This window comes from Hyperoodon ampullatus, assembly GCF_949752795.1.
Source record: "Hyperoodon ampullatus genome assembly, chromosome: 15".
NCBI classification, from domain to species: Eukaryota; Metazoa; Chordata; class Mammalia; order Artiodactyla; family Ziphiidae; genus Hyperoodon; species Hyperoodon ampullatus.
This window is the reverse complement of record NC_136928.1, coordinates 68,024,387-68,034,682: the sequence shown is the minus strand read 5'-3', so window position 1 is coordinate 68,034,682 and position 10,296 is coordinate 68,024,387. Positions and strand designations below refer to the sequence as shown.

At 49.5% G+C, this 10,296-nt stretch overlaps 1 protein-coding gene across 1 annotated transcript; it reads left to right on the top strand.

Annotated features, from left to right (window-relative positions):
* The first annotated feature begins 249 nt into the window (after positions 1 to 249).
* On the top strand, positions 250 to 5,178 carry SLC35F6 (solute carrier family 35 member F6). Its single transcript, XM_079721133.1, has 4 exons — positions 250 to 1,368; positions 1,617 to 1,829; positions 2,566 to 2,676; positions 4,002 to 5,178. Exons 1-4 carry the CDS (start codon positions 1,185 to 1,187, stop codon positions 4,469 to 4,471), a joined length of 978 nt encoding a protein of 325 aa, XP_079577259.1. The 5' UTR covers positions 250 to 1,184; the 3' UTR covers positions 4,472 to 5,178.
* Positions 5,179 to 10,296: the final 5,118 nt, after the last annotated feature.

Here is a 10,296-nt window from a genome sequence, read left to right as displayed (position 1 = left end):
GCTAAAGGGTCCCAGGCCCCCGCGTTCTGTCTGCCATCCCAGGGGAAGACTTCTTGCCGTGGAGACTGGTCCCTTTGAGAGGGAGCCCCGCTCTGGGCCGAGTCCGCTAAGTCTGGTCTCTTGGCTTCAGGTGGTGTGAGCTCTCTGCAGGCCACAGGACCGGGTGGGAGAGCCTGCTGCCACACTGCAGGGTTTGACCTTCTCTCTGTCTGCTGCAGGTGGGCGGACAACTTCGTGGCCCCAGGCTGCGGAGGGAGCCAGGAGCACAGCTTCCAGCATCCCTTCCTCCAGGTATCTGTGCCTGTCCTCACCCATCTCCGTCTCCCAGGCCTCAGGTCAGGGGCCCCCACGAGGCCATGCTGTTGTTTCCTGACCTGGGTTGGGGGCGTCCTCCCTTGCTCTCAGGAGAGCCAGTTGCTTCTCTCCCTCCCTCCCAGAACAGAGGCCAGGGTGTGAGGTGTCCCTGGAAGGGGTCAGAAGGCACAGTCCCCTGTAGGAAGCCTGCACAAGTCCTGGTGAGCGGTCATGCCCTGGACTCCTTGAGGCCAGCCCTCACCATGGCCAAGTCAGGACACATTTGGAAAAATCCAGCCCTGTCGTAAAACCTGCTCCCCAACCACGGGGAGCCCAGACCCCACTGGGGCAGGGCAGACACCATCAATGGAAGGTACCTTATTGCTAGACTGGGAAGCAGGAGACTTAAAAGTTTAGTCCAGCTCTGCCAGCAACTTGCTTTGTGACCTTATATAAGTTCTCAAGCCTCTCAGGGCCTCAGTTTCTCCATCTGGAACATGACCAGGGATTGGTCTAGATTGGTGGGTTTTCAGATCAGGCTCTACATGGCCTTAGAGTTTCCATCGAGGTGTTTGAAGAGCTTAGGGGTAGACCTAGGAGGCAGGCTCTGGCCTCCCACACAGAGCAGTTCTGCTTTTGTCTGTTTTACATGTTGGGGTTATAGGTAAACTCTTGTGTGAAGAAAGGTTATGTTTAAAAAATTTTGTTACAGAGAATCCCCTGGCAGTCCAGTGGTTAGAACTCCATGCTTTCACTGCCAAGGGCACAGGTTTGATCCCTGGTTGGGGAACTAAGATCCCACAAGCCATGCAGCACAGCCAAAAAAAAAAAAAAAAAAAAAAAAAACTCTTGTTATAGGTGGTCTTCCTTCCAGCTCTGAAGTCCTGGTTATGTCCCTACAGGCAGTCGGCATGTTCCTGGGGGAGTTCTTCTGCCTGGCTGTCTTCTACCTACTCCGGTGCAGAGCTGCAGGGCACCCAGACACCAGCACGGATCCCCAGCAGCCCTTTAACCCCCTTCTATTCCTGCCCCCAGCTCTCTGCGACATGACCGGGACCAACATCATGTATGTGGGTGAGTAGCCAAGCCAGGCTGCCAAGGGCTCAGCGAAGCCTGTGGCCCAAGGGGGCTGCTGGGAAAGAGCCACCCCCAACTCATCTTCAGCTCCCCCGACCCTTCTCCCACCGACCTTTACACACACGCCCGCAACCAAGGTTTACTGAGTACTTACCACGTGCCAGCCCTGTCAGCCCTGAGGACACCTCAGTGAACAGACAAGCTGGGCCCTTAGGAGCTAACGTCATATGTCTCTCCTCTCCTAGCCCTGAACATGACCAGTGCTTCCAGCTTCCAGATGCTGCGGGGAGCAGTGATCATATTCACAGGCCTGTTTTCGGTGGCCTTCCTGGGACGGAGGCTGGCACTGAGCCAGTGGCTGGGTATCTTCGCAACCATCGCAGGGCTGGTGGTCGTGGGCCTGGCTGACCTCCTGAACAAGCACGACAGTCAGCACAAGCTCAGCGAAGTGATCACAGGTGTGGCCGGGGTGGGCATCCCGGGGCTGCCCGTCACAGAGTCACTTGACAAAGCATTTTACAAGCTCTGCTGTCCACCAAGCCCTGGGGGAGGGCATGTGGGACACCAGCTGATGTGGACATGCACCTGCTCCCGAGGTGATGGGAACAGTGTAGGGAAGACCAGCAACGGACAAGCATGAGGGAGAGGTGGGTGAGGAGGGGGAGGTCCGAGGAAGGAGGGGGCTAGTTCTGCGATCTGCGTACAGCCGCGCAGACTGCAGGATCCGGAGGAGGAAAGGAATTCATGCTGACTGAGCACGGAGCGAGCGCACAACCAGTGCTTCGCACTGTGCTCGTCGTCACTGCCGTCCTCACGGTCCCGGAAAGGAAGCACTGCAGCCCATTTTACAGTGAAGTGGCCACCCTGCTCACGCATGACAGGATTAAACCAGAAATGTCCATCTCAGAGCCTGTCGCTTCTCAAAAGACCTGCTTACCCCAGTTGTGCAGCCCTCAGGCCCAGGCAGACCCCTGGACCTTCTGGAGCCTTAGCCCAGAGGGGCTGACAGTGCCTTCCCTGGTGGCCTGCCTCACCCCTCAGGGGCCAGGAGGTCAGGTGCGGGGGCTGTCGTGGCCAGACCTCGTGGACTGTACAGTGCCCTGCGGAGTCAGGGGCTGTAGGGGCTCTTAGGTTTCCGTGGGCTGAGATGTCTGCCTCAGCCTGGCCTCACCCTGGGCCCCTCCTTTCCCACAGGGGACCTGCTGATCATCATGGCCCAGATCGTCATCTCCATCCAGATGGTGCTGGAGGAGAAGTTTGTCTACAAGCACAACGTGCACCCACTGCGGGCAGTCGGCACTGAGGGTGCGTGTGAACACAGGCTGGCAGGAGGGCGCTGGGTGGGGCGCGCCCTGCGGGGCGGCACGTGGAGGGAAGGCAGTGTAGGGCACCTGGCAAGGTGCCGGGGGCCTCTGGGAAGGGCGAGCCTCCCGCCCTCCTTCCTCGCTCCCTTCACCATGTTCATGTTGACAAATACCCTGACAGCTGCCGTGCACTCGGCCAGGAGCTAAGGGAGGACAGGGACGAAGATGAATGAGACGCAAGCCCCGCCCTAGAGGAGCCAACCCGCAAGAAAGGAGCAGGCAGTGCGTTTTAGCTCGGACCGCTTTTACTCAAGTGATGCTTCACTTGCCAAGCATATCTGAGTGTCATGGCCCAGGGAAGGTGGCATTTGCCCTACAGATTTCAGGAAGCAAGAATGGACAGGAGGGAACTCCAGGCAGAGTGGAGACATGGGGAGCTAGATATGAGTTTGGAAACCAGTGAGGAATAGTTTGGAGGAGGTACAGGTTTGATGTAGGGGAAATGATCAGGAATTGAATATGTCAGGGTCATATCTTGGAGAGCCTTGGGACATCAGGCAAGTGGCTTTAGACTTTAAATGGCAGGCAGGGAAGAGCCACCAAAGGTTTTTGAGCAGGGAAGTAAGTCAAAATGATGCTTTAAAATTATGGAACTAGCAGGGTGGATTAGAGCAGTGCTACCGAAGTGTGACCTACGGGCTTGTCAGGGAGCTGTTGGTGCCTGGTCCACTGTGAGCTGAGGGCCTACGGCAGAACGTTAACCACCTATACGTTAATCAACTGTGTTATCAAGCATACTGATTGCTTCCACTCGCTTTTTTTTCCTAGCAAGACTTTCTGAGTGAAGCGGTGCCTTGATTTACATCCTGGCCCAGCTCCTTGTCACACACCAACAGCGCTGAGTTAGCTCTGTTTTTCCACACTTGTGAGAGCAGTGTCGTGCTTGCAGCCAGCAATCCTTTCGTCAATGAATAGAACTGAGTTTAAAAAGTGTCAGAGAGCATTGTACATTGTCAGGGTAGCTGTCGTTTTGTGAAAGTATGTGTACATGTCTGTGCACTGGTCACGATATAAGATGTATTTCCTATTCTTGTCCGGTCAGAAGACGCGGATTCAAGTGGAGAAGGGACCGTCAGAGCCCGTTCAGTAGGCCGTTGTAGTTCCTAGTGAGCAGAACGGCTCCAGGAGCTGGAAGGAAGGAGCTGGTGCGAGGGCGGCTCGGAGGGGTGGCTGGGAGGTCAGCAGAGCCCGGCTGGGTGGGCCGGGGCACGCTGCCGGGGCGGGGGGCCCAGCGGAGAGCGTGACGTGCTCCCTCCACTCCCGCAGGCCTCTTTGGCTTCGTGATCCTCTTCCTGCTGCTGGTGCCCATGTACTACATCCCCGCCGGTTCCTTCAGTGGAAACCCTCGCGGGACGCTGGAGGACGCACTGGACGCCTTCTGCCAGGTGGGCCGGCAGCCACTCATCGCACTTGCGCTGCTGGGCAACATCAGCAGCATCGCCTTCTTCAACTTTGCAGGCATCAGTGTCACCAAGGAACTGAGCGCCACCACCCGAATGGTGCTGGACACCCTGCGTACCATTGTCATCTGGGCACTGAGCCTGACGCTGGGCTGGGAGGCCTTCCACCCGCTGCAGATCCTTGGCTTCCTCATCCTCCTGACGGGCACAGCCCTCTACAACGGGCTGCACTGCCTGCTACTGAGCCGCCTGTCCAGGGGCCAGCCCCCGGCAGAGGAGGGCGAGCGTGAGAGACTGCTGGGGGGCCCTCGGACTGCCATCAACGATGCCAGCTGAGCCTCCTGCTCTACTGCCACCTGGACGCTCCTTGTTCACCCTGAGGCTGAGGCCACGTGGCTGGTGAACCTCAAGTGCCCTGCCCCCTCCCCACAGACCCCCTGCCCAGGGCAGCTGCTGCCACAGAAGATGACACAACACCCAGGTCCTCCTTTGTCACCACCCCATTCAGGCCTGAGTGCAGTGCCCGACCCCCAGCAGGCTTCCCCAGCCCTTCCTGCAACACTCGAGCTACATCACGGAGTAGAATTGCAGGAACCAGCAGCCCTAGGGTTTCCTCCTAAATCATAAGCTAAATGTGGTTCTCCCAAGAAGAGAGGTCACTGAGCAAATTCTGATAGAACTAAGCACCACAGTTTCTAAAACTTGTAAGATACTCCCTAACCCTGTCTGGGAACCGGGGTTTCAGCCAGGGCCTTGCCGCAAACTCAGTGTGTGCTCCCCAGCCCTGACCTGGTCACTCTGGGCCTTGGCACCCTGCTCTGCAGAAGGTGTCCACGGTGTGGCTTCCATGCCTTCCGGCCCAACTGGGCCCATTCTGCAGACCTGTGGTTTTGACCAACCTGGGGAAGGAGTGACAGCCCGTTTATTTATTTATTTTTCCCAATTTAAAAACTTTTTATTCAAAGAAATATAATCCTTTAGCTTATCCATGGTTTTTAGTGTACAACCCATGTCACTCATAAAGAACTTTCTATTGATTTAAAGTCATATATATACTTATTTTCATATATAACTAAATTATGGTTTTAGATTTAATAACCATTAAGTCTAAAAGTATATTTGTCATGACTCCCATTACAGATGTTTCACGAAGGTATGAGGCAACGTCCTCGTGTCTCCTGAGTTTTGCCCACTCAGATGACAGCCCGTTTATTGAAGATGCCCCCTGCCCACGGCACTCCTCTCCACCCCTGCTCTGGCATCCTTGCTCACACCTTGAAGTCCTCCCCACCTGGGAGAAGTTACAGGGGGGATTTCCAGGCAGCCCTTGGTAATAGCTTTTATGAACTCTTCACCTTCCATTTTAAAGATGAGGAAACTTGAGTCCCAGAGTTCTAAGTTGTTTGGCAAAAGGGCTCTCCTGCCATGGGCTCTGGCCGTGCTGCCACACGACCAGGCAGTCGGCTGGGTTGTAGAGCACGTCTGGGGTTCTGCCTCACCCCCAGCAACCTGACAGACACCATGGAGAACCCTCCAAGGTGATGGGTTTACTGGGAGTCTACCATTGAGAGTGATGCTGGTATCCCAGGCGTTATGTTCAGTGCTTAGCTTTCATTCTCTTGCATAACAGCCTGCACAGGTGGATGCAGGTGGGAAAAGTGTGGCCCAGAGAAGGTCAAGTGACTTCCTCGTGGAGCCGGTATTTCAAGCTGGGTTTGCCTGATTCCAAACCTGTGGGCCCACTTACCATAAGAGTCTCAGAGATCTTTGGGGGTAGTTCCTGTGGCTGGGAGAGAGGCATCCTGTGCTGTTATCCTCCCAGTAACCCCACCCTGAAGAGAGGGGACTGGCAGCAGGGACCCCAGGGAGCTGAGCGGCCCTTCATTCCAGTGGTCCTCACTCTGTGGCAGATCACTTTCCTGGGCAGCTCAATCGTGAAACAAATACCGAATGCCTTCCTTAAACTAGATCCTGGAAGAAGGGATCTCTGACAAGCAAAGCCCTTGGGCAGTGGGAATCCAGCAGGTTCTTACCGTCAGGAGAGAAAGGCCTCTCCATCCCACCAGCTCCGAGTCTCGGGGCCCTGAGCTCCTCTGGGCCGTGGTGTGTGTCACAGGAAGAAGGAAATGGAGATCGAGGGTGGTGGGTGCTGTAGCTGCTTTGTCCAAAAAACTGGGGCCTTACAGTGTTGTTTCAGGCTTTTTATTTTTAAAAAGAAGAGGGGAGTTGGCAGTGTGGACTTTTTTCTTTGATAAGAGGGAAGGAGCACGAGGGTTAGGACATTCCTGGAGGTAACGTCTAGAACGTTGGATGGAAAAGCTGTAAAGTACCAAAGCATAGAAATCACGTGTGGATTTTAGCATTGAAGGGTTGGGGGGATTATAATGGGACTTCAGTGGTGAGAGGTGGCAGAGGATGGGGAGGGGGCTTAGGGTCAGGCCTGCCACCCACTCAGGCAACTTGTTTTATCTCCTGGAGCTTTGGGTCTTCACATCTCTAAAATGGGGAAGCCTGCATCTCACAGGATGGCTGTGAATATTACCTAAAATATAAATGGAAGGTGGCTGTAAATGCCAACGTACAGTGGAGTGTCCTGTAAGGCGGCACTGCCCACTAGGGCGGTCTGTCAGGCATTGAAGTCCCAGCAGAGCCATGGTGTGGAGCATCGGTTTTGCTCGGAGAGGGAGAAATGTTTTGTTAAAACATACCATCGTGGAGTAGAGTGTAAACTTCGCATCGATTATAAGATAAAACAGGATGCCTCGTAAAATTTTTATGTTGACCCTAAGTACCCTTCCAGACCCTGGAGGTGCGTCCTCTCTATCCTAGTGTCTGGAGTGCTTCGGAGGATGAGTTTGAGAGGCCATGCTGTGTCATGCTGGTAATGGGGGTGGAGGGAGAAAGAGTCTCTACTCTCCTGCTGAGTCTAGAGGGTTGTGAGGAATGTCTGTAGCTGTGGCCTACTGCTCCGAGTGGAATAATAGGGCCCTGGACCCCAAATTAGAATTGACTGATAACAGACTTCTGTAAACATCAGTTCAAATACGGTGTAATTCAGACCATCTGCACTGTAGTGAACTGACCAGTTCCTGCCCCACTCATAGTGGTCCTGGGGGACCCTGGGGCTGGGGTGTCCTCCAGGACTGCCATCCAGGTCCTGGAGTAGCCCTCAGGCTTGCTGCCCACAAGAGGTTTAGGACCATGCCAGGTGGTTCCATTTGCCTTTGCTCTGTCCAAAGGTCTCTGTACTTTAACAAGCAAACAGCACTCAAGGAGATCAGAGGACGGTAGGAGGATTGGAGCAAACAGCCATGTGGTTTAGGGGGACCCAGAGATGTGTCCTCAGCTCTGTCTCTCCCTTCACTGGGTGGCTTTGGACAAGTGATGTTACCTCTCACCATGACCAAGTGGGATTTATTCCAGAGATGCAAGGATGTTTCCACATCTGCAAATCAGTCAGTGTGATACATCACATTTACAAAATAAAGGATAAAAATCATATGATCATCTCATAGATGCAGAAAAAGCATTTGACAAAATTCAACATCCATTTATGATAAAAATTCTCAACAAAGTGGGTATAGAGGGAATGTATCTCAACATAATAAAGGCCATATATTACAAGCCCACAGCTAACATCACACTGAATGATGAAAAAAGCTGAAAGCTTTAACTCTAAGATTGGGAATGAGACAGTTTTTCCCACTCTTGCCACTTTTATTCAACATAGTATTGGAAGCCCTAGATAAAGCAATTAGGCAAGAGAAAGAAAGGAAAGGATCCAAGTTGGAAAGGAGGAAGAAAAACTGTCACGATTTGCAAATGACATATTATATATAGAAAACCTTAAAGACACCATCAAAAAACTGTTAGAACTAAAAAACAAATTCAGTAAAGTTGCAGGATACAAAATCAATACACAAAAATCTGCTGCATTTATGTACACTAACAAACTATCAGAAAGAGAAATTAAGAAAACAATCCCATTTACAATTGCATCAGAAAGATAAAATACCCAGGAATAAATTTAACCAAGGAGGCGAAAGACCTGTATACTGAAAACTACAAGACATTAATGAAAGAAATTGAAGACACAAATAAATGGAAAGATATTCCACATTCATGGATTGGAAGAATTAATATTGTTAAAATGTTCATACCATCCAAAGCAATCTACAGATTCAATGCCTATCAGATTCAATTCTACAGAACTCCAATGGCATTCTTCACAGAAATAGAACAAAAAATCCAAAATTTGTACAGAACTACAAAAGACCCCAAATAGCCAATGCTATCTTGAGAGAGAAGAACAAAACTGAAGGCATCACATTCCCTGATTTCAAACTAGACTACAAAGCTATAATAATTAAAACAGTATGGTATTGGCCTAAAAACAGACACATAGATTAATGGAACAGAATAGAGAGCCCAGAAATAAACCTGCACATACATGGTCAATTAATTTATGACAAAGGAGCCAAGACTATACAATGGAGAAAAGAACCATCTCTTTAGTAAATGGTGTTGGGAAAACTGGACAGCAACATGCAAAAGAATGAAACTGGACCACTCTCTTACACTATACACAAAAATTAACTGAATATGGATTAAAGACTTGAACATAAGGCCTGAAAGCATACAACTGCTAGAGGAAAAGAACAAGTTCCTTGACATAGGTCTTGACAATGGTTTTTGGAATCTGACACCAAAAGCAAAAATAAATAAGTAGGATCACTTCAAACTAAAAAGCTTCAGCACAGCAAAGGGAGCCGTCAACAAAATAAAAAGGCAACCTACTGAATGGGAGAAAACACTTGCAAATTATATATCTGATCATGGATTAATATCCAAAATATATAAAGAATGCATACAACTCAATGGTGAGAACAAATAAACAATTTGATTTATAAATGGGCAAATGGGGACTTCCCTGGCGGTCCAGTGGTTAAGACTCCGCACTTCCATTCAGAGGGCACGGGTTCGATCCCTGGTCAGGAAACTAAGATCCCACATGTCCTGCAGTGTGGCCAAAAATAAAATAAAATAAAAATGGCCAAATGATCTGAATAGACATTGTTCCGAAGAAGACGTACAGATGCCCAACAGGGACATGAAAAGATGCTCAACATCATTAATCAGGAAAATGCAAATCAAAACCACAGTGAGATATCACCTCACATCTGTTAGAATGGCTATTATCAAAAAGACAAGAAATAACAAGTTTGGGGGAGGATGTGAAGAAAAGGGACGACTTGTGCGCTATTGGTGGGAGTAAATTAGTGCAGCCACTGTGGAAAATTATATGGAGGTTCCTGGAAAAATTAAAAATAGAACGACCATGTGATTCAGCAATTCTACTTCTGGGTATTCAAAGGAAACAAAAACACTAACCTGAAAAGATACATGCACCTTTGTGTTCATTGCAGCATTTTTTACAATAACCAAGATTTGGAAACACCTAAGTGTTCATCAATGGATGAACGGATAAAGAAATTGTGGTATGTGTATATATATATATATATATATATATATATATATATATATATTCACAATGGAATATTATTCAGGCAAAAAAAGAAAGAAATCTTGTCATCTGCAACAACATGGATGAACCTCAAGGGCATTATGCTAAGTGAAATAAGTCAGTCAGAGAAAGACAATACTGTATGATCTCACTTATATGTGGAATCTTAAAAAAAAAAAAACCCTCTATTTTCTACCTTTGTTTTCTAGTTATTTCTAAGGGAGCAAAGAAGGCACTCTAGGTCTAAAGCAGAATTAATGAGTGAAGATTTGCTTTGTCTGATTAATGGGTCCTGAGGACTGGTGTAGTAGGACTTCTTGCCTCTGTGTCACTGAAAAACAACTATCCTGTGATTTGACTGCATCTCAATGGGTTCAACCAAACATTCCTTTCCCTTCCTTCCTCCTCTTCCCTTCCCCCCTCCTCTACTCTTTCTTTCTCCCTTTCTTTCTTTCTTTCTTTCTTTCTCTTTCTTTCTTATTGTGGTGAAATATACACAACATAAAACTCACCGTATTGACCATTATTAAGTGTACAATTCAGTGGCATTAAGAACATTCACATTTGTTGTGCAATCATCATCCATCTCCAGAACTTTTTCATCTTCCCAAACTGAAACTCTGTACCCAGTAAACAA